The sequence below is a fragment of the Pogona vitticeps genome, chromosome 3 (assembly GCF_051106095.1).
Source record: "Pogona vitticeps strain Pit_001003342236 chromosome 3, PviZW2.1, whole genome shotgun sequence".
NCBI lineage: Eukaryota > Metazoa > Chordata > Lepidosauria > Squamata > Agamidae > Pogona > Pogona vitticeps.
The window spans coordinates 188,892,879-188,917,916 of NC_135785.1; the positions used below are offsets into that span (position 1 = coordinate 188,892,879).

The following is a 25,038-nucleotide window of genomic DNA, read 5'->3' on the forward strand; positions in this document are numbered from 1 at the left end:
GCGCAGCGTTTTCGCGCTCTCCCCTTGCTTATCAAGGGCGCGAAAACGCTGCGCCTGGCCATTTCGGCTGTTCCGGCGGGCATTTTGGACCCGCCGATCAGCTGATCGGCGGGTCCAAAATGGCCGCCGCGTGCCCCAAAACAGCCGTGTGCAGTGTTTTCGCACCCTTGGTAAGCAAGGGGAGAGCGCGAAAACGCTGCCGGAACAGCCGAAATGGCTGCACGCAGCGTTTTCGTGCTCTCCCCTCGCTTACTAAGGGTGTGAAAACGCTGCGCCCGGCCCTTTCGGCTGTTCCTGCGGCCATTTTGAAGCCGCAGAACAGCTGATCGCAGCCATTTTCGTCCCCTCGTTCAGCGAGGGGAGGGCGCGAAAATGGCTGCCGGACCCCAGAAGCATCGCTGAACGGTGAGTTTTCAGCCGATTTGGAACGCATTAAACAATGTTTAATGCGTTCCAATGGGCTTTTCTGCCCCGCTCAGCGATGTTTCACACAGCGAGGGTTAATCCAGGACGGATTAACCTCGCTGTGCGAGGCACCACTGTACTTCTGTCTTTAAGTAAAATTGCTATGTGTAAGCAATCTGCGAGGTCGCTTGCAGGTTGTTCTCTGTGTGACTAATAAAACCCAGGAACTACAATACTTTCCCTAGCGAAACAGGTGTCAGCAAATAGTAGCAAGGAAAACATTTTCTTAGTGGTGATTACTGGGAATGGCAAAGGGAGATTTCACTTTCCCACTGCTCAGCAAACTCCAGGTAGCCATGTTTGCTATTTTCCTACTTTTAATAGTGCTGGAGAAACCAGCATTGATGGGAGTCTCTAGGTAAGCTAGAGATCATTGGATTCTGCAGGGATCCCATCCTTTTATCTTAGTATTGCTGGTTAATATAAACACACTGGTAGACCATCTAGGATGAGCAGGAAAGTTGAGTTTTAAGTTACAAAGGACAGTAGTTTTGGTAATTTTGGGTGCCTGGTTGTAATAGTTCCTTGTATTTCTTTTTAGTATGATATCAGGCAGAAGGCTTTGAAACTTACAGCAAACAGCATGTACGGTTGCCTGGGGTTTTCGTACAGCAGATTTTATGCAAAACCTCTTGCTGCTTTGGTGACTTTCAAAGGTAGAGAGGTAAGTCAGTAGTGATTGATATTGTCTTCTCTCTCTCTCTCTCTCTCTCTGTGCATGCACGCACACACGCACACATGCACACATGAATGAGTAAGCAAGTTTGTGCACATGGAGGAGAGGGGCATTAAACTAGGTAACAACCTGTCAGTGGACAATGTTTGTTTCCAGTGTTTCAGTTACATAGTGTTTTATATTTAAGTGTTTATCATTTTAAAAATGCCCTAGGTGATTGAAAAGTATGTTCCTTGTTGAAAGAGTATTTCAGTTCAAAGAAATAAGCTGCTTAGTTATGAAGGCCAGCAATAAAATTTGTTAAGTAAGGTTCAGTAATAAGATAGTAATAATGTAATGTGAGGTTCTTCAGTGAAACTCATGTCAACAAATTGGGAGATAGTTCTTAGACGTTTTCCAAGGCATCTTGATCGGCCACTAGGGAAAGAAGATGCTGGATTAGATAGAAGCAGCAGGGCTGTTCTTTTGGTCTGATCCAGCAGGAATTCCTTTGTCTTCCATATGAAAGACAAAATGTACAGGAGACCAGGAATAAGAAGAAGATAAATTGTGTTCTCCTGCCTTTATTTTAGCTAACATGGGCAATTTCTTTTGGATCGCTATTGACTGCCTTGATTCTAGCAAAACCAAAAATGTTGTTTACGTGAACCTTGGACTGGTGCATCCAAATTCACATAAAGCCTGTTCAGGCAGTACACTTCTATGTGTGAATGTAGAGTACTAAATGGGTAATGGGGACATGGGGACGCATATAACCACCCACTCCCACGTCCCACCCTACCTGGAGGTACTGACAGACTAGAGAGGTCAAACAGTATCTTCTGTATTTAGTGTGAAGGTGTGTGGAGAGTGCATTTGCGTTTGTAAGTCTGTTTGGTTAGATACACTTCACTGACCCCTGATCAAGAGTCCTGCATGTGCGAAGTTCTGCCTTACTTCCAGAATGGATGGGGGGGGGAAGTGTATATGTGTGCTCTGACTCCCCCCAATTTGAATCCTTAGTGTTTCAAGGTACAATGCTTGAATAAAGGTTAGGGCTGTATGTGTAATCTTTCTTGATGCTAGCTGCATTTTAAGAGAGCCTGAATATATTTTTAGCCATATTTAGGCATTACAGCCTGCAACTGGGTTGTGATGTTGCCATAGTGAGGATGAGAGTAGATATATAAGTGCCGCTCCCAACATCTTTTCCACCTGAAAGATAGATAGAGCTTAGCTTGTTCATCTTGGGAGTATAAAGAGGTGCTTGCAAGCACATTCCACTGAACACACTTGTTGGCAGTGTTATTGTGACAGGAAGTCATGATAAGGAAGGACTTCTTATCACAGAAGCCTTGTAAGCATGTTCAATCAAATGAGCTTCTAAGCACTTTTTCAGACCTTTCCACTGAATGTGTGAAAGTCTGACATTCTGATGGGGAGAATGTTTTAAGACATATGTATATCCCCTTCCCATCACAGTTAGAGCATTATCTGTCTTTATATACAATGCCTGAATAGGACCACTATTGCTCTAACGATTTGGATTTCTTTTTGCAAAAGACCCAGCAAGATTGGACTACCTCCTTAGCTGTAGATAGTGGTGAAATATGCTGTAAAATCATTTAGTGAAGGAGAGCAAGTGCTAAATATATCAGCTGTCAAGTACTGAAATCATCATGAAATCAGTAGAACACATTGTGTTTGGCAGTTTGGCATAATTGTTGTGCTCCCCAACTGCTAATGGAGGCACACCTTTGGAGCATGTGAATAATTTCACTTAAATGGGAAGATGCTCTGTGTACGCTTGCATATTAGAAGCAACTTCTGTGTTGTCTTGCCCATCATTGTGTTAATTTTTGTCACTAAAGCCAGACTGTTTCATTGCTGCATAAGAAATGCAAATTACTACTGCTACGTTGAAAGCATGTTTCCAAACTCTAAGCCTAGTTACAGTGGTACCTGGACTTGAGAACGTCCCTACATAAGAACGATTCGAGGTAAGAACGGCTCCGTTTGCAGAAAGTTGCTTCGACTTGAGAATAGAGCCTCGACTTAAGAACCAAAAAAAGAAAAAACCTTTCCTGCCCTTTTTTTGACCTAGGTTCACCTTTAGGTCAAAAGAAGAAAAAATTTAAAAAATCTCCCCCTAGTGGTAGATACAGATTAACCGGCTTTGCATTAGTTCCTATGGGAACTAATGCTTCGATTTAAGAACAGCGCCTCGATTTAAGAATGAAAAACAACAGATACGAATTAAATGGTTTTCAATGAATTCCTATGGGAAATAGTGCTTCGACTTAAGAACGTTTCAACTTAAGAACACAGTCCCAATACGGATTAAGTTCTTAAGTTGAGGTACCACTGTATTCTCTGTTCTCCAGTAACTTTTCCTGTGCTGGAATATTATGTCTTCATTCATCTTAACCATGATTAACATTAACAAGGATTCCTCTTAGACAGGGTATGTAGGGTTTTTTTTGCCAATTATAAATCTTGGCTATAGTGGAAATTCTGGGGGACAGAATTACCTGCCCCTGACATATCTAAGGCCTGAGCAGAGCGTCATGTCAATCAATGTGGGCAAAATGTAGCTCCCCAGGTGCTGCTGGATAGTATCTCCTGTCAGTATTGGACAGCAAAGGCAATGTTGTAAAACTCTGGGACTCCAGCAAAATGTGGAAATCCTGAGTAGTCATTAGCAGCATTTTACCTGTTGCTGATATAATAGGCAGCTTTTTCTACGAATTTATATTTTGGAGTTACAGGAGGTTTTTCATTAATTTTTTTGTAGCACACCTGCAGTTCTCCCATGACATGCAAATTTTAGTAAAACTATGGATCCTTAAAAGTTCCTGAGAGACCTGGATTTGAGCCAAAGGTTAACCAGTAGTTCAGTGACACTGAGTTTAATTCAATCTTAACAAGGTATGAGCAAATTGAATTAAAGTTATAGGAGAAATGAGGGATAATTGATATACTATATGATTTCAGAAGGCAAGGAATTTTATGAAACTTAGTAGGCCCAAATGGAACTTAGTGAAATGGGAGAGCAGTTTGAATCTTTGAACTGCAGAGCTTGAAGGGATCCTCTTCGTCGTTTAGTCATTTAGTCGTTTCCGACTCTTCGTGACCCCATGGAACAGAACACGCCAGGCCCTCCTGTCTTCCACTGCCTCCCGTAGTTGTGTCAAATTCATGTTGGTTGCTTCGCAGACACTGTCCAACCATCTCATCCCCTGTCGTCCCCTTCTCTTGTCGTCACACTTTCCTAACATCAAGGTCTTTTCCAGGGAGTCTTCTCTTCTCATGAGATGGCCAAAGTATTGGAGCCTCAGCTTCAGGATCTGTCCTTCCAGTGGTTGATTTTCTTTAGAATTGATCCTATATATCATCAAATCCAGCCCATGTCAAGGAGGATCTGCAGCCAGATGCCTAAACCACTGAGCTATCCAGCAGTTACTTACTTATTGTTCAGCTCCTGCTCAGTACGAGTCCTCTGGACTTACTTTACTTTCATATTTTTGTCAAAACAATTTAGTGCTTTGTTCAGAAATTTGTCTTTAAAAACAATTGCCATACAGAAGTGGTGGCTTACGGATCAAACCAGGGACACTTACCCTGAAATGATTAAAGGAGGAACCACCCTCCGCTGTTTGGATGCTTGTATCTTAGAGAAATTAGGCCATGCAGAAGTTAATCAAAATGTTTGTTTGCATTCTGTCTCTGTGGTTCATGTTCTCCCTCTTTGGTTTTTCTGTTTTCTACAATTCTGATTTGAAAGTGAGTAATTTGATGTACATTTAATTTTTTGTTCAATCTGTCATAGTCATTAAATAACTTGATGGTACAAATGAATAATCAGTAATAAATTGATATAAATTTGCTCTTAGCAGAAAATCTGCTGCTGGATAAGTTATGATATTAATATTATGGGTCCAATGTAGGTTAATTTGTCTAGTAATAGTTGTCTAGTAATAGTAGGATAATTATTCAGATTGTTCACTAGATGGCGATAGTGATCTTGTGTTCATTAGCAAGATTAAGATGCTTTTGGTCACTAAATGTTAGTTCTGATTGGAACCAATTTTGTACCCTTTTGGAGGATTACAAATTCCTTGTATTGTAGTACATTATAAAAATGAACATCATTGAAAATTAGTTTTTTATTTAATTCAGTGAAAGACAACTCTCCTGAATTTAGTTGAGACATAAGATACAGTTTTGGAGGAGGTAGCCATGGTAGTCTGTGCAAGCATTTCAGGCAAAATCCAAAGAAACAAAACAAAACATGTGGCACCTTAATATAATATAACTTGTATCCATCTCTGTGATTTCAGGCATAAAGTAAGGTGTTTTTATTATTATATATGTTACAATTTTACAAAACAACAACAGCAACACCTTGCACATTCAATATCTCATAATAGGAGAGGTTCCTGTGTGGCACCTTCTTGAATAACTGATTTTATTTGTGAATGGAGTTCAATGCATGAAGGAACATTTATTTCTATGAACTCTGATCTACAGCCAGAAGCAATTGCCAAAAGCCAGACATTTTCTACTTGTGAATGGTTGTAAGAGTGCTATAGAAGATGGATTGGATGATGTATTCAAGCTGCAAGGTGTAGCTAGGTGTGCAGTTGTATGATCAGGAGTAATGTTCCTGACTTCTCCTAGTCCTGCAAATCATATGTTGGTATGTAGACATTCATATGCGCTCTAAATGCATCAAACTACCATCCAAACACACTACATAATGCCAGTGTCTTCAGTCCAAATCTGCACCTACTGGATTAGCTCCACTCCTCTTGGCAGAGACTGTAGTTTTGAAAGACCTGTAGTAGGCTTTTTGAAAACCCACAGTTAACTCACCCAGATTGAACCCAGAAGTATCCTACTATAGGATAGACCCTATAGGGAAAGTGAAGTCTCTCTCTTAAAGTTACATGTTACTATTCATCATTCATATAATGCTGTCTCTCATTGAAAACATTTCCAGACTCCCAAAGCTTCTTCGTATGGTGTGGCAATCTTGTAGACAGAGTGACAGTGAGGCAGCTAAATTGATAATCACTATTCTGTTTTTGCTTGAATAAAGAAGTCGGATTGGATTCATGTTTAGCCACACTTAGAGTGTGCCTGTTGAAATTAGTGGAACGTAAGTTAGTTAAGCCCTATTGATTTCAAGTGTGTAGAGTTTAAGGATTGCTAATTCTGAATAGTGTGGTGGACTCAGCCATGGGAGGGATAAATGATAAACCACTCCCTGAACATCTCACCCTTGAAAACCCTATTGGGGTCGCTGTAAATCGGAAGAAGCTGGATAGTCTATAACACCTGCAAGAATCGATGGAGAATAATCTGAGAGGAAAGACAGTAGGGCTGTCAAAAGGTCCGTAAGTCATTTTTGGTGGTTCGTCGAGATAAGCAGGAAAGCCAGGATTCTGATCTCTTGAAACAGAACTGTCTTTATTAACTCTTAATAGTGGTGTATCCTCTATGTAATCATCCTCTATGGGTTCTAAACAGTCCCAATCATTTAAGCTTCTCTCCACCTGCCCATACTGATTAACTGTATATTCATTCCTTAAAACCGGGGAGCCGGACCAAAGCGCTCCTTGTTGGTAGGCTGCCTGAGGGGGGCACTTCTCACTGCGCCTAGGGTCACACAACAAAGGTGCCGTGCCCAATCTCCCTCCGGTGATGGTTTGTTGAAAGCCGCGTCTGGCCGAACCACCTTCCTCCAAGCAACCTGGCCTCGCGGGTAAACCACCACCGTCCATTCTGTCATCTCTTGCACTACCATGCCTCCTCGAGTGGGCTCTGGGTCTGGTAATAGTCCACCGACCTTCAGATTTGGGAAATCATCCAACAAGTTTCTCACTTTGTGCACTTTAGCTTTCTCTCTCTCTCTTTGTGTCTGTTACAACCTGAAATTCTCGCACCTTCGCCTCCCCCTTTATATCTTCCTCCCACACCTCTACCCATTGCTCCTCCTCCTTTCCTTTCCCTTCCTCTGTCAGGCACACTTCTGTTTTAACTTCCTCTTGTCTATTGACTTTCTCCAGACAGCTTTCTTTCTCTTTGATGTTCTCTTTCACTGGAGGAGACGGCGCACTGAAATTCTCCTGACCTACAAGGGTTGTGCTCCTTAGCTGTTTGGCAGCCTCCCTGTGGGAACAGAGTGGCCATCAGTGGGGTACACTATGGCTGTGGGTGTGCCTTGAGGTTTCAGCATCTGTATCTTGAGTCATGGGGCAGGAGGAAGATCTCCGACTCTCATAGCTCCATAACTGCCTCAAAACTCTTGAGATACCAAATTAAGGCCCATGATGATTACTTCTATTAATTTTAAATAATATACTTTGGAAACAAGTATCCAGAGGCTTTACTGCCTTTTAAAATTTAGTAGAGGAGATAGGCTGGAAGGCAGCTTTCCAGAAGACTTCTTGTAAGGAGAATAACTCACTTGCCAATCCTTTGTTTGTTGTATATTTATCTACACAAACATCACATTTAACCTAGTAACTGCCCAATCATCTTAACCAGGTTAAGTCACTGTTTCATGAATTTAATGTAGAGTACAAGTGAAAGTGCTTTAATATGACAGGATGGGATATGGTACTCAGAATGCTACATTTCAGTGCATTGTTATAAAGTGATTTTAATATTTTTTTCTCGTTATAAGAGTTCTTTTTAATTTTCTTAGATGTATTCGTGTATTTTCTTTGTTGCCAGGTATCCAGAAATTAACTTGCTTGCTATTCTAATCTTATTCCTCTTAACAATTACTTTCAGATTTTCATTGTGTAGCTCCTACTTTTGTTACACATATTCATAGTTTAGAATTGGTTATGTTAGTTTAATTTTTGACTTAAGCACAAATGTCATTTTAAAAAAATGACATTTTCTTTATTTTTAATTTAAGAAATATGTTCTACAAACACAAAATCATTTGGTTGTTGTGGGTTTTTCGGGCTCTTTGGCTGTGTTCTGAAGGTTGTGCTCTGGATCTCTGTCCTCTGAAGATGCCGGCAACAGAGACTGGTGAAACGTTAGGAAGAACAACCTTCAGAACACGGCCAAAGAGCCCGAAAAACCCACAACAACCATTAAATCCTGGCCGTGAAAGCCTTCGCAAATACAGAATCATTTCCTAGAACTTGAGAAAGCACAGTTGGCACTGTATTTAGTTGGCTGTTTATGAAACAAACAACAGTGCTGCATTGGCTCAGTCACCATAACAAGGAAATTATTCTTTGCCAAGATAGGCAATTTTATTTACTGGAGGGAGCATGTAAGGCAGACCTGGGCAAAGTGCGGCCCGAGGGCCACATACAGCCTGCGAGCCGCTCCTGTCCGGCCTGCTGGTTGTCGCTCCAGTCTGGTGTTCAAGCACTTGTTCAAGCCCAAGACAAACTGGATTTCTTTCACTGAACAAGTTGAACATCAAAACCTTTTATAGCTTTGTGTCTAAAGTTGATCAATTGCTTATCTTTAACATACCGCAAAAAAACTCTTTAGTATTTGTGAAGATTAACAAGTTTAAAATAAAAACAATCATAACATCATTATGTTATGTCTTCCACCTTCTTTGGACCCATGGCAATTTGCATACAGGAGAAATAGATCTCCTGATAATGCTGTGTCCATTGTACTCCATACTGTATTGAGCCACTTAGAACAACAGGGAACTTATGCGAGGCTGTTGTTTGTGGATTATAGCTCTGCTTTCAATACCATTCTACCAAATAGGTTGTTTTTTAAAATGATCAACCTGGGATTACCTCAGGAGATCTGCATGTGGATAAAGGATTTTCTGACAGATAGGCCACAGTCAGTAAGGATGGGATCTCACCATTCTTCTACCCTGGTACTAAGTACAGGAGCTCCCCAGGGCTGTGTGCTAAGTCCCTTCCTCTATTCCCTGTACACACATGATTGCACCCCACTGTATAACACTAATGCAATTATTAAATTTGCGGATGATACGACAGTGGTAGGGCTCATAAATAAGAACAATGAGTCTGCTTATAGAAAGGAAGTACAAAGGTTGATACTTTGGTGTAAAGAAAATCATCTCACACTTAACATCAAAAAAATTAAAGAACTCATAATTGATTTTAGGAGGAAGAAAAATGTACATTTACCACTGTACATAAACGATGAGGAAGTGGAGAGAGTTGGTAGTTTTAAATTTCTGGGTACTTACATCTCAGAGGACCTCTCATGGACTATAAATGCCAACATGCTAATGAAGAAGGCACAGAAGAGGTTGTATTTCCTGAGAATGCTCGGGAAGTTAAATTTATGTCAGCATTTACTTCTGTCCTACTATCGTAGCACCATTCAGAGTGTCCTAACCTATGGCATTCTGGCATGGTTTGGGAGTAGCTCTGTAGCGGACAAAAAAGCTCTACAGAGAACCATTAAAATTGCCCAGAATATCATCGGGCTCCAGCTACCAACCCTGGATGACATCTTCACATCCCGCTATCTGAGGAAGTCACACAGCATCCTGAGAGACTCTTCCCATCCTGTTTATAACTTTTTTGAACTGTTACCATCTGGCAGAAGATATAGAACAATTAAGACTCGGACCACACGTTTTCTCAATAGTTTTTATCCCAGAGCTATAATTGCAATTAATAATGAGCTTAAAGACCACCAGTAGTGAATAATTAGTTGGACTGTGTTACTTGGCCTGCGGTGTATTTTTGTATTTTTAGTGGGGGACTTTTAGTGGGTGTGGAGTGTTTGGGGAATTTTATGTGTGTGCATGTGTCTGGTCTCTGGGTGTCTGTGAATTTCGTTGTATGTGTATATACTTACAATGACAATAAATTATTATTATTATTATTATTATTATTATTATTATTATTATTATTATTATTATTATTATTATTATTATTATTATTACTATTATTATTATTATTATTTCATTTTATTTTAAGTAAAATTGGTTCGGCCCCCGAACACAGTTCAGATTTTTCATGTGCCCCCCCATAGAAATTAATTGCCCACCCCTGATGTAAGGCATGCATGATAATAGATTAACATAATAGTGTTAACTTGATATTTGTTCCTGGCCTTTCCCCTGTTAAATGCAGACCTACATTTTGTGTCCATCTGTTCTGTTGTTTCTGTGTGAGAGCAAGAGCAGTTGAGTTCATAGAACTTTATGTAGTGATCTGTGCCCAGTATATGCTTATTTATATATTTAGGCTATGATGTTAAATTTAATTATTGTGATTTATCTTGAGTCCTTTAATGGGAGAAAGGTGGCATTGAAATGATAGAATAGAATAAGAGGGTACATGTTTTCAGAGCCAGTTGTTCACATGTTCCTGGGAAAATGGTTTTAATTTGGTCCTCTCCTGCTAGGTAACACTACTGCTGTAGTGATAGCTGATGTATGCATTACTTTATAATGTATATCTTAGAAGCACATTCAGTGTGACAGGATGAATATGGGGAGTGATTACTTTCCATCCCAATACTTCTTGGTAATATAATTTGGCCTGGTTGCAGGCATTTTTAAAGTGAAGAACCACAAGATATTTACTATAATCCTTTTATTAGGGTTCAGTATTTTTCATGTCAATCCTGTAGTAATATTTCCTATTTTAATTTTACTATTAATTCTTTACTTGTTTATGTGTAGCTCTAGTTTGCATTGTGGTAATTTATTTTGTTCTTAGACATAAGTTTAAAAACCTGCACTGATAGCAATGAAACATTTTTTGTAATCTATAAGGAAGACGCTGTAAGATTTTCAGTCCTTGAAGAAGATGCAGATAGAGCCCATGGTTGCAGACCTGTAGAACATAACATGTAGAATATTTATACCTGGGGAACAGAAGTTAATATGCCAATAAATTCCTTGGTCAAGAATTATAACTATGCTGATGGTCACAGTGGAACAATGACATATAACTTCTGGAATGTTGAAGTGATCAAAGTAACTTTAGCATGCCTTTGTATGCCGAAGTTCCTATGTTATACACAAGTTGTTGGCAGAAAGGTCATTTCTTAAGTCATGCTATTGATTAAATGGCCTGAATCAGTAAAAATACTTCACAGCAAGCAGTAACATATTTCATGTTACTGTTTGCTGTGATTCATACTGGCAGACACAGAGCTAGAGCCCCAAAAGTGCACTGAAAAAAATGGATAGCATTAAGGTAAAAATTCTCATGACATCTATATATATAAGGATATACACAACAAGAACAAGTGGGTGCATCTGCTACTGTTGTTATGTACTGTCAAATCACCTTTGACTGACAACAACCAAAGTGTTCTGTCCTTAACAGCCCTACACAACTCTTGTAAACTCAAGGCTGTGATTTCCTTTCTGGAGTCATATTGGATCTCCCTCTTGCTGCCTGTTTAGCATTATTTAATTTTCCAGCGAGTTTTGCCTTCTGAAGATGTGTCCAAACTATGACAGCCTCAGTTTCATTGTTTTTGTTTCCAGAGAAAGTTCAAGCTTCATTTGAACTAGGATCCACTTATTCATCTTTCTCATGGTCCAGGGTATCTGCAAAATTCTTCTCCAGTACTTTATTTCAAATAAATACTTCCCCCCGATCAGCTTTCTTCTCTGTCTTGCTTTCACATCTGTATATAGTAATCAGGACTACAATATGTGGATTTTGGCCTTTTTCTCCAGTGACATGTCCTTTTCTTAATGATCTTCCCTTCATTGCTGTCCTTCTGAGTCTCAGTTGTCTTCTGATTTCTTTGCAGTCTCCACTTGGATTGATGAGTTGTGTTGTTCTTCTGTTATCATGGTTTTTATGTATGTTTGTGATATGAACTGTAGTGCTTCTTCCTTTTCAGAATCTGGCTTGAGTGTTTTTGAAAGTAAAAAAGTAAATAACCAGGCAGCAGATCTGTAGACTTATGTTCTTCATTGTGGCCTCTGTGAATCACACCCTGGGTGATTCGCGCCTGTGCGGAGCCTCATCAGAAGATTCTAGAGCTTCTGTGGTAGCAATAAACACATTAGAATATGACCCACCCCACCTGTATAAGTATCTTGGCGCCAAGCATCCCCTTTCAGTTTCTTTCAACCTCCGTGTTGGAGAGCCTCATCATTCTGTGAGTAAAAGAGAAAGAGACCTTATTCTTGATTCCTTCCTGTTATCAAACTTTTTTCTTTTAAACTATTAGATCAAACTCATTATCATTGGAGATTTTTTTCCTTTCCCCTTGCTCAGCCTCTGGCCACACACCCCTTTTTCAATCATCGTTTTTTCTTGTCAATTATTTTCTCCTATTCATGGCCTCTGGGCCTGTTTAAGCGCTGTGTTGTCTCTGATAATAAGATCCGGCTTTCCGACGGACATGCTAAGTGCCTTTTCTGTTTGGGAGAACAACGTCAAACTTCCTCCTGTACCCATTGCAAAAATTCTAAGTGCGGAGGTCTTCGATCCCGCCTCTTGAGGCTAAAACTCTTGACTTTGGGAACAATCCTTACAACCATTTCAAATGGCCCAACCTCCCTGTAGGGCCACTTCCCAAACCAAAGCAATGGAAAAAGCCGTTATTGAATCATCGAAACAACATCGGCTACACCCGCTCGTTCCGATTCTCCATCTGCATCGTCTAAGACCTCGAGGACAAACAAATCAAAACCCTCAATACCGAAGGCCTTGACTTCGAAAACAACTTCTAAAAATCAGAGACCTACTGAAGCTGCTCCAGCTCCGCAGCCTGTTCCTCCTAAATGAGCTAAACAGTCTAAGCCTACAGATATCCCACCACAACCACAACAACTCTCTGAATCAATTTTGGTCGGATCTCCCTCAGATGATGACAGATGTCCATCCCACCAACCCTGTTCTCAGTCTCCAGAATGGGATGATAGAGTCAACTGACTAACATCCTCTCCTCCCAGTCCACAACCTTCCATTCCCTCCAGCAATCCTTAGATTATTTCATCGTCCAAAGATTCCCATCCCGAACAACTCGACATCATTCCATATTCGATGCCCTTGGATCATCCATCAATCCCTAACCAGAACCGTCGACATCGACAAATTCGACAGCTCGCTTCATTGCTTGTGGTTCAAACCCACGCTCAGCATGCACATTAGGTTGCCATTTGCCCCGACCAATGCTCTGCTCAACAAACTACACCAACTAGTCAATCAGGTGTTTTACCCGGTTCAATAATACCATCTAATAGTTGGCCTACCTCTCGACAACCATCGGTGTTGAAGCGGCCACATCACCAAGAGGTGTCTATACCTCAACCTGCTCCCTATTTAGTATCAAAAAAACCTCGGATGGTCGAGCAGATTTCATCCAGACGTGAGGCTTTTGCAGCCCCAGCCTCCCGATACTTTCCTACTACAATAGATGATGGAAATCACTCTTCATGCACGGCATCGCCATCGTCCATTTATTCTACTGCTATGCCATTGTATCAACAACCTCTGTTTCGATATCACAGAGACACAGGCTCTGATAGTGACGATTCTCGATATTCATCCTGGTCCATGGACACATGCTCTATTCCGTTACATCAACACAGTTCCCGTCCTCTGGTAGATCCAAGCCATTGATCCTGGCACCGTTACGACACTGAGCTCGACACCAAGGTCCATTCCTACCAATCCAGGTCTGTTGATGCTCAACCTCCATCTTTCAATGTCGACGAGCCTCAACATTGACAGATGTCCATGGACATGCCGCCTCCATCTTTTTCGACTCTTAACCGGCAATAGTATGAAACTCAGCCTCTCGACACTGAAGTTGATTGTCAGTCCATTGACTCCAGACGTGACCTTGATGGCTCTGACCATGGATCTCAGCCACAGACTCCATCAACATTACTTACCTCTCCAGAGTTGGACATTGTCAATACCAACCCGCCATCACCAGCAGTGGATTTCCAGACCTATTCCCAACTTATGATTTGCATGGCTAAATCCCTTCATCTGCAAATCCACCGACCATTGACAGAACCAGCCGATCATCTATATGATCCAATCTCTAAAAATATAACCACTTTGGTACACATATCAATGTTACCATCTCTCCTTAGTACTGCACGGAGATCCTGAAGAAAACCAGCTTCCTCCCATACCATGTCTAAGCGGATTGAAAATTCTATAGAATCCATGACCCAGGAGCCATTTTCTTCAAAAAAACAACCAGCTCCAAATTCTATATTTGGTGAAGCCTTTCAATTGAGATCTCGACACCGACAATCTCTCATACCACCAAATAAAGACAGCTGACAAATAGACTCCATGGGTAGATGGCTTTACTCTTACGTAGCCTTCACCATGCGAGTCGCTAATTATCAAGGAGTCATGGGAGCTTACCAACGCTTCCTCTCGGACAACATGTCCATCTGTATTGAATCCCTGCCAGAGGATAAAAAGATACTAGCTCAAACCCTCCAACAAGAAGGTCTCTCCATTGCTAAACAACAGATGCTTTCCGCCTGCCACACCATAGACGCTACAACCAAGTCCATGGCCACTTCAGTAGCCCTATGCCATTTCTGGCTCAGAAGGGCTGGCTTAGCCAAAGATGCTCGAGCAGTTATCTAAGGTCTTTTTCATGCTGAAACTGACAATATAGTAGAGAACGTACAAAAGAAACATTCAGCAGTCAGATGTTGGGGAGTTTACCCTTCCTACCAGCAACATCCTCAGCAAAATCAATGGAAATGACTTTATAACTCGTACCAGAGGTTCCAACAAGACCTTCCAGGACAAACCTCTTACAATCCATACTTCAGAAACCAAAGAGCCAACTTAAACAGAGCCCTTTCTCCACTATTGGTGTGTTGATCTGTTTACAAGTACTTGAATCTCCTTTGTCCACTGGATACTTTTGATGAACTCTACCACCACCATTAATATCTCTATCTGTCACCCCCAAGGACTGTCAATAACCCTTAATTATTAATTACTGTTACTGTTACTCTTGTATTTCCCTCACATTTCATACCCCTGTCATCTTATTTACTGCATAAATCTGTCTGTTATAGCTATGCTCTGTGCATCTGAAGGAATGGGGTAGAGTCAACAAAATCTTACGCTAAATAAATCTTTGTTTTAAAGGAACCATTGTACTATTTATTGTTAGTCAACATGATTACCTGACTTCACACAAAAAATTACATGAAGTCAGGTACTTTTAAGATAAATGAAAATGAATAACAAAGCAATAATAAAATGAATACTCTGGGAATAAAATTCAAGTTGATGATGTTTCTTTCCAAGTCTTGTACACAAAATGTGTACAATTTAATTTAATATGCTTTAATTCAAACTTACCAAGCTGGAGCATTTTCATGTACAGATTGGCAAGTTAGATCTGATCAATTAGTTTTACTAACATGTTTTATGCTAAGTATCTGTTGAGCTCTGCTGTGAGTATTGCATTTCTTTGTAGCCCATATAAGAGTATTGTCCACTGAATAGTGTCAATTTCCACATGAAGATCTAGATTCATATGTGAAAGAATTTCTGTTAGAGCTGATGTACAAGTACTAACTTTTATAGCAATGCTTTTGGTTGACCAAAAAAGTGGATTTTGAGCTGGGATGTTAATCTTCTTTGAAAAGTTCTTTTTCCCTGTTTTAATAATTTAATCCTTTGTCATGCTTATTTCAGAGTCTTCAGTTGTCTCTAGTCAGAAGCAGTGAAAATGAATTAGAAGTCTAATAACTTGTTTCTTTTGGATGAGTTGTATGTAATTGTATAAAAAGCTTGCATATGTTTCTTATTTTAATTATGACTTAAGTAAAAGCAAGAGAAGCACTCCCTTAACATATGTTTAAATATGTGTATGTTTTGGAGGGTGGAGAGCAGAAGGTCTTTAGGTCAGAGCTGATGAAATAAATAGGCTGCATGACTGAAATTCTCACCTACTGATCCCAAATACCAAAGTGAATTTATAGCTATGGATGTAGCTGAGAAATAGCTGGCTCTCACTGGGCTTCACAGCGCAAAAGGGATTTAAATTCTCTGTTCTTTTCTAGGCCAGATCCAAAACTTTGTGGCAAACCCATGTTATGGCTTTAAAATCTGAAACAGGGTGATTGGTCAAAACCCGGAATAAGTAATCTTTCCTGACCAAGTTATTTGGCCTTTCTCTAATGAAAACCTTAGCTTTGTAAGAGCTATGACATGTCACAGGAGTTTTTGAAAGATTCAGTTAGCTGAGAGCTATGAGCACTTTAGTGTCTGTGAACCTTCTACAGTATTTGCAGACAAGTTTGTTCCAAGAGCCATAACTTGGTTGCCTTAAAATATAGCTCTGAGACTTTTCACCGAGACATTTTAATGCACTGTGTTACTTTTGCTTTTATACTAACTTCAAGAGGATGTTGCTTATTTTCAGTTTAGTGTAATTTGGAGTTTTGTTTAGCATATTTAAGACCTTAAATGATGTTGGAGCATGCAGTTATCTTAAGAACTGTCTCCCATCATGGGCCTTACAATTGGTTGGAGTTGTCTATGATCCCTCTGCGTGTCTCAGGCTGTTTCACATATTTCACAGTATGGTTGATGGAAATTAGGGAGAAGACATTCTCTGTAACAGTGGAAGGCATATTAACATCAGTCATAGAATCAGAGAATTGTAGAATTCTAAAAGAAAGGTCCCCATGTCTTTTTCAAAGCAATAGAAAAAGCAGCCGTGGTAGTAGTTATTTTCAGCAAAAATTACAGTGCAATTGATTTAGATTAAGAAACACACACTCTGCCCAACTTTATTCTATTCAGTTTCCTGCTTCAGCTTGGTCTTGCACTGGGTTAAACATAGTCTGAAAAATATTTAGGACTACATGTAATATGTGGACGTTCTGTTGTCCATTTATGTTCTTTGACATTAGGTTCAAGAGAGTGGTGTTATAATGAGAGTGAACTGTAAAAAAAAGTGTTGTTAAAATGACAAAGACATCATAGTTCACTTTATTCTGAATATATTACTCAAAAAATCTGTTTGTTTTTCTTGTAAAATGTAATCCTCAATTGGCTTCTGTTGGGGGTCTTTTAAGTTGATGACACATTGCCTTTGATTTGATACTAATTCTGGCTACAAGAGCAAAATGAGGTAAACGTTATCACAGATATTTCGCTCCACCTCACCACCATGCATCAGTTTTGCTTATGGTGTTACTTTTTTGGGGGGGGGGGAGAGAATGAAACCATGTCTTTCTGAGACTGTCTTTCGATTTGAGCATTTTTTTTCTGGGTGAGTTTATTTTCTTAGATTCTTGACTATGTAGGATCTACATTCTACAATATATTGCATTGAGGTGACTGTATGACCGTTCATATATGTTGTGTATGTGGTAGTCTGCTTGCCAAGTCAGTGTGTCCTTGAACCTGCTTTTTCATTTTTCAAATGAAGAATGAGAAACCTCTCAATGGCTTAAGTGTCAGCAGTTTCTGCAGCTGACAGGAAACTGATCTGTTGCTTGGCCCTTTTCCGTGGGCGCTGATATACCCATGGCATTTTGCTCAGACCAGAGATGCCCTTTGCATGGATCTTCTGTAGCCGGGATGGTTATGGCTGGGGAGAGTGATGATGCCTGCCATCTTGCAGGAATTATGATCACTTCTAGAGAAAAAGTTGTGATGTGGTGCTTCAGCAGCTACTGTTGTGCAGGCTTAACTTTTTGGGCCCACATGGAATTCTTCCCTCAGAGCCAAAAAGCCTGCTTGAAAAGAAAAGATTGCAGCCTCTCCTCAGCTGTCAAAACAGTGACTTATTTCAGGGTTAAAGGTTGATGAAAACAGTAACTTGAGATGTTTGATATCAGAAATTTAATTAGCATGGGCAATTAATTCAGTAACTTGGGACTTTTACATTCCCCCTCAGAATGTCAATAATACATTTAAAACACACATTGATTCCTTTTTTTATTTTCATTAATTTGAATAAGAAATAGATTCATATCTTGTAAGCAGGGACATTGTCTATGATGTGCTGAAGTGGATCATTGGATGAGGTTTTACAGTTTCTGTGGTAATTGTAGTTAGTATAATAGCAGTTAGGAACATTGCCTGCAGAACAGAAATAGCTTGCTTTGCTTTTTTTTTTTTTTTTTGGGGAAATGAGTATTAAGCTACCTGGCATGCCTTGCAGTGCTGTTTCACTTGCAAATGGCGAGATTGTGTGCTGTCTTCATTGTTGAAGCATAATACAATTATTGTTAAGCACCAGGCACCTGTTAGCATCATTCTTTCTAAAGGTCATTGTGTGGTGCCTTGCTGTCTGACTTTAACAGCCTTGTATCAGATTTGTTGGCCACTATTTTGTGTGGACAAATGGTTGAAAAAGAATGGGACACTAAGGTCTAAAAGAAGTAGGGAGAAGAATAAACTCTCTGATGTTTTTAACTTTATTTTTTGTGTTGTGATTATTGAGTTGATGAAATAATACTTGGATTCAGATGTATTTGTTGTTATAGTTCTTATATAAACTGCAGTACTGCTGCTGTGCCTTGTACATGGAAAGTATCTCACTCACATTGGGCAAAATCCTGCTGCCTAAAGTTGTGCTGGTGTAAACCAGATCCAGTGCTTGAAATAATTAATTTAAACCAATTGAAAACTTCCTATCACACCCCTGCTTCAGGTTCCAAGGTTCTTGTTTTTCCTGGGAAAGCCTTTGGGAGCCTTGGAATGGGGAGGAGCTTTAGTAGTAAAAATAAATCGCTGCTAGATAGCCACTGGCAGCCCCAGTCCCTGAAAGGGGAAGAAGGTAGGAAGCTTTTAATTAGTTTGAGTTGTTTCTGATAATAGTTCAGGTTTACACTAGTGTAGGTTTATGGCAACAGGATTTTGCCCATGGGTGACTTTGTTTTGTTTCTTTTGTCAATTTGTCTATAACCATTTTTAATGAACTTTATGGGTTAGTTTTTAAATTAAGTGCTTGTAGCATATATAGTTAAGTTCAGAAGTTGAACAATCTTGTTCGCTTAAAAGAATACCAAAACATGATCAGAAGCTAAATGCATTTTATATTAACTTCCTGGTAAAAGGTGGGGAGATACTCTTGAAACCATAGTCAGAGTCCCAAGTATCATTAACAATGAATTAAAGGCTGAGGAGGAACAGGAAATGTAAATCTTTTAGCCATTAACCTGATGTATTAGTTTTATAAATTCCATTCTAGAAGACAATTTTCTTTTCTGCTGAGGTCTGTCAAGTACTTGATCTTGGTAATGAAAAAATCATTCTTTCTAAATGATCACTGCAAGACATCCACACAGTTTTATGCTTGTCTACTTAAATATTCACCCCACTGAGTTTGTTGGGGTTTACCCTCAGGAAAGTGTATATAAGATTGCAACATAAGTGAATTTTAATAAAATTGCATTAAACTTGCTTGTGACTATCCTGTATTTCATTGCAGTCCCTCTATGCACTCCCAAAATCTGTTGCAGGTCACTAGAACCCCTACCCCTACCCTGGAACCAATTTTCAAGCTATTCAGTTGCTCTGAGCTTTAATGGTGCTATAAAGATTATCAGGGTTCAGACTCTTCCCTTTCAACATTTTCTAATCAAGTGCTGCCTGATACTTCAAGGAGTGTCTTTCCATGTGATGCTCTTAATATTCTTAAACTGTTTTATGAGACCTCCTTGAGATAGCCCTTCTATGTGAGGCTGTTGGTATATCCACCAAGGCAGGGGTGGAGATTCTTTGGCCTTTTGGTTGCTTTGTTATTGAATCTCTCACAGTCCCTTCCTGACAGACTGGATGAAGCTCTTGCTAGGCCAAACCATTTGGAACCAAATGTTTTTGTCCCCAGTACAGTGGTGCCTTGCTTAACAATGTTAATTGGTTCCAAAAAAACCCATTGCTATGGGAAAACATCGTTAAGTGAAACACCATTTCCCATAGGAATGCATTGAAAACCGGTTAATCCAATGGGAACGGATTACCGTCCTTAAGCGAAAATCCCCATAGGAAACATCGCTAAGTGAAACAATGTTTCCCCCAAGGGAAAGCCATTCAAAAGCACTGAAGCCGGCTTCAGTGCTTTTGAAGGAAGCTCTTTCTGATGTCCATTTTCGCTCATTTTTAAGTGTCTTACAATGTTTGAAACCTGTTTTAAATGCTTGGATTCGGTAGTGCACCTTGTGAAACCTATGCACACTTAGTTTGGCTTTGTTCTGAGTCTTCGTTAATTTTTGGTGAATTTTTATTTCCCTCATTGAAAACCATTGGACTGTCAGTCCAATGCTTCTCAATGAGAAAAATAAAAATTCACCAAAAATTAACGAAGACTCAGAACAAAGCCAAACTAAGTGTGCATAGGTTTCACAAGGTGGACTAATTATTCCAAGCATTTAAAACAGGTTTCAAACATTTTAAGACACTTTTAAATGAGCAAAAATGGACATCGTTAAGTGAAATTCCCCCATAGAGAACATCGTTAAACGATGGGGGAAATTCCTCAAAGAAACCCATCGCAAAGCGAATACATCATTAAACGAAGCAATCGCTAAGCGAGGCACCACTGTACTTGGAGACAAGCCTTTGTTTTGTAATGAGTACTCCCCCTTCAACACCTCTTCGATTACCTCTGTTCTTTGCCTTTTAAAGTAAAAGGGAATAACCATTTAAAAATTACTGTTATGTTTTTGAAATCTGAGAGTTGAAAGATCTTTTCAGCCTACTTTTATTGTTCTATTTTTTTAATGGTTAAATCTATGTTTGTGTCTCAACTCCTATTCTGAATGTTAAATATGCATTTTAGTGGTTCCTTGCCTAAAAAGAAGATTAAACTTTCCTGAAAGACCTGGGGCCTGAAAGAAGTTTAAAATATTGCTTCCTCAGAAGGTATTCTTCTCCTCATTCCTTACTTAACTGTTCTTGCAGCTCACCAAGGAATTGTCAGAATCGGGATGAATAAAAATCAGTGGCTGAATCCAGTAGTATGTTTTAACTAGAGCCAAGCCTATTGAACCAGTGGGATTTTGGTGAGTCAGTTCCTCAGTAACTTCCAGTGATTCAAATGGGCCTACTCTAGTTCTGACTTACTGTAGTAATGTAAGTGGCATCTAGATTAGGCCCATTAGAATCAGGGAAGGTATGGAGGAAATGACTCATCAAATCCCCACTGATTCAATGGGCTTACTCTTGGTTACACTTGAATGTTGCATTATCTGTAACTAAGTACAAAAAGTCTGCATAGTCAAAGCTACGGTTTTTGCAGTAGCAATGTATGGAAGTGAGGGCTGGACCATATAGAAGGCTGACTGCCGAAGAACTGATGCTTTTGAATTGTGGTGCTGGAGGAGGCTCTTGAGAGTCCGCTGAACTGCAAAGAGAATAAACCTATCCATTCTAAAGGAAATAAACCCTGAGTGCTCACTGTAAGGACAGATCCTGAAGCTGAGGCTTCAATACTTTGGGCATCTCATGAGAAGACTCCCTGGAAAAGACCCTGATGTTGGGAAAGTGTGAAGACAAGAGGAGAAGGGGACAACAGAGGACAAGATGGATGGACAGTGTCATCAAAGCTACCAACATGAATTTGACCAAACTCTGGGAGGTAGTGGAAGACAGGAGGGCCTGGCGTGCTCTGGACCATGGCGTCACAAAGAGTTGGACACGACTTAACGACTAAACAACAACAAGTTTTAAAAAAAGGTCAGCTGTGAAGATAAGTAATTAATCTGTTACAGTAGTATATTGCATGTTTCAGGTTCAGAAGTGTTCCTCTTTGACTCCTTGGAGAGCACTCATACAGAGTCAGTTGTATCTCTTAAGGATAGATATACAGTGGTGCCTCGCATTGTTAATTCGTTCAGCAAAAATTGCTGCAGAACGAAAACGTTGCAATGCGAAATAAAAAAGCCCATAGAAACGCATTAAAACGTGATTAATGCGTTCCTATGGGCTTAAAACTCACCGTTCAGCGAAGATCCTCCATAGCGCGGCCATTTCCGGTGCCTCTTAAGCGAGGAATCCGTCCCAGAAAACAGTGGGCAGCCATTTTGTTTACCCAGTGGCCATTTTGAAACCGCCAATCAGCTGTTTTTAAAATCGTTGCTTTGCGATGCTCAGTTCCCGAAGCAGGGAATCGATCATCGCAAAGGGAAATTCCCCCATGGGGAACATCGCAAAGCGATCGCTTTTGCGATTGCAAAAAATGCTTTGCAAAGCGATTTCATTGCTAAACGGAGCGCTCGCTAAGCGAGGCACCACTGTACTATGAGCTTATAACGAGCTGTTTGGCAAACTTGTATATTCATTACTAAAAGAGGAACAACTAATATGGAAGAAACATTCTCCACCACCATACACACATAACTGGACTTGGTGTGCCTCATGCCTAATCCTTCCCCTACACAAAAGGAAATATCAAAGAATGTAGTATCTATATATTGTTGCATTAATTTTCCATACCATGAAGTAAATGATGCTCAGGATTTTACAACTAAAGTTTTTGTTTTGTAGATTACAGCAAAGTATTTGATTCTGTAGAACCTGAATAGCTATGGTTCATTCTAAAAGAAATTGGTGTAGCACACCATTTGGTTGTCTTGATGTATAACCTACTGTCTGGATAGTAGTGTATATACTGACAGAATATGGAAAAACTGAATGGTTTGCAGTAGGCAAGCATGTCAGAAAGGAATGCATTTTTGCTTCCTATCAGTTCAGTTTACTTACAGTATCTATCATACAGAGGTCTGGATTAGGTTTCAGATGAAAGAGAAGGGGAAATTGGTGAAATTTCTACAATTTAGGGTACACATGTCACATCATATTACTGGCAGAAAAAAACAATGACTTGAAGTGACTGCTGGTTGAAGAATAGGGGTGAAGAAGAAAATGCAAAAGCAGGATGGCATGTGGATGTTAAGAACAGAAAAATAATGACTGGAAAAGAATCACATAACTTTAATGACAATAAAGAAATCAAAATTAGTAGAATTTTTATACCTTGGTTCAGTCATCAATCCAAATGGAGGCTACAGCCTACAGATTAGGTGAAGACTCAGAAAGGTAGCTGAGAAGTTATTAGAAAAAGATCCTCAAGTGCAAGGATGTATCACTGAAGACTAAGATTAGCTAATCTACACTGATATTTTCAGTTATGTACAGATGTGAAAGCTGGACAGGAAAGAAAACTAACATGTAAAAAATGATTCTGTTGAAATATAGTTTTGGAGGACAGCTTTGTGGATACCCTGTGGATGCCAGAAAGACAACAAATGGATACTACATCAAATCAAGTCTAAACTTTCAATAGAAGTGAAAATTACTTAACAGAAACACCGAGAGAGGACAACACTCACTAGAAAAGACAATAATGCTAGGAAAACTTGAAGGCAGAAGGAGAATAAGAAAATCAAACGTGAGATGGATTGATTCAAGAAAAAAGCAATGACCTTTAGTTTGCAAGATCTGAGCAAGACTGTTAATAATTGGAGCTTTTGAATGTCATTGGTGTGGTGGTGTAGATAGCGTTGGACTATGACTCAAGAGACGGTTCAAATCTGTGCCTCGCCATTGAAACTTGATAGGAAATGGCAACAGTAAGCAGTCCTTGAACATATCAGGTACACTTTGAAAATCCTTACAGTCACCATAAGTTGGAAGCGAGCTGATGGCATGTAGGAACATTGTCTCCATAGCTTACTTACGTATGAACGCTAGGCAAGTAACTGAGAACATATGGGAATTTCTCCATTCTTTTTCTTCTTCCCATTATTTTAGATTCAGGTCTTCAGCTCCAGAAGGAAGAATAGTTTAAGGAGTATCCAGTTGGTACACAGTTTGGAACTGCATGCATGGATTTGTTTCCTTTTTTCAAGCCTAAAATGGGACAGTGTGGAATATTGGTATATGAGTGAGGGATTTCATATCATCTTTCTACGCAGTTGTTAGATAAAATAGTGCCATCTGCTTGTGAACAGAAATAATTGAAGAGCTCTTATTGAATCAACCTTAACCAGTAGTGCCCCTACTTTTCTGCCCTCTGTGTTTAGTACCTTACCCAAATGAAGTTAAGAAGTGGAAATTAAAGGAGAATCTTTGCTTGCAGAGATTACTATCTTAGTTTAAGATAGGAACATCTGTAATATCTTCTTTATCTATTTGCATATTTAAAAATAAAATGTAAAATTGTTCTGACGACTAGAACTAGATCTGTTCTGTCAAGTTGTATATGAGTAGTGAAGAGAGTCATAAACATTTCTGTTTTGGAGAGCTGTTTTTATGCTAAAGTATTTGGAATTCTGTACAAATAAGATAACAGTAGGTCTAAATGACAAATTAAGGATTTTTAAAAAATCCTCAGCATGCCTTTTGCGATAATGGATTTATGGAGGAAGTATGTTTAGTTGGATTTGTAATTAAGGTTTTTTCCGTTAAAGGAAATCAAGCCTATTCCTGTTGAGCAGTATCTTTCTATTCAAAGTAGGTGGATTGAAAGAGTGGGAAAAGTGAACAATTTTAATCCGATTTCCTTGCGACAAGCCAGTATTCAGAATGGTTTCCTGTAGCGTAAAGTTCAAAGATTAAACATTGTTTGTTTTGCTAATCTTCACTATATTCTGTCTTTTAACAATTAAGATGTGAATAAATTATTCTGCTTCTCAGGGTGATGCACAATACATACAAAGAAACCAAGTGAGTCAGGTTTTTTTATCTGTATAAATGAAGCTGGTGTAAGATAAATATTGAAATGTATGTATATTTCACACGGAGTCTTAAATTACTGGTGACCTAAGCAAGATCAGAGACTAATAGCTTCCTACTATAGCAACTTTCTCAACAGCTTCCAAATAGTGCATCCTTACCATTTATCAACTTACTCAAAGAATTCTGATATCAGTATTAATTTTTGTTGTAGTGGGTGCATTTCTAATTTACTCAGATTTTTGAAGCAACCACACCACATTTATTTCATTT

General features: G+C 39.4%; 1 protein-coding gene across 4 annotated transcripts in view; it reads left to right on the plus strand.

Annotated features, from left to right (window-relative positions):
- The window catches only part of POLA1 (DNA polymerase alpha 1, catalytic subunit), a 285,573-nt gene that overhangs the window by 55,363 nt on the left and 205,172 nt on the right, over positions 1-25,038 (plus strand). For all 4 annotated transcript variants that reach the window (XM_072994276.2, XM_072994275.2, XM_078390450.1 and 1 more), the window contains exon 26: positions 1,007-1,129. In XM_072994276.2, the coding sequence (XP_072850377.2) occupies positions 1,007-1,129 (123 nt within the window). The remainder of the gene's footprint in view (positions 1-1,006; positions 1,130-25,038) is intronic.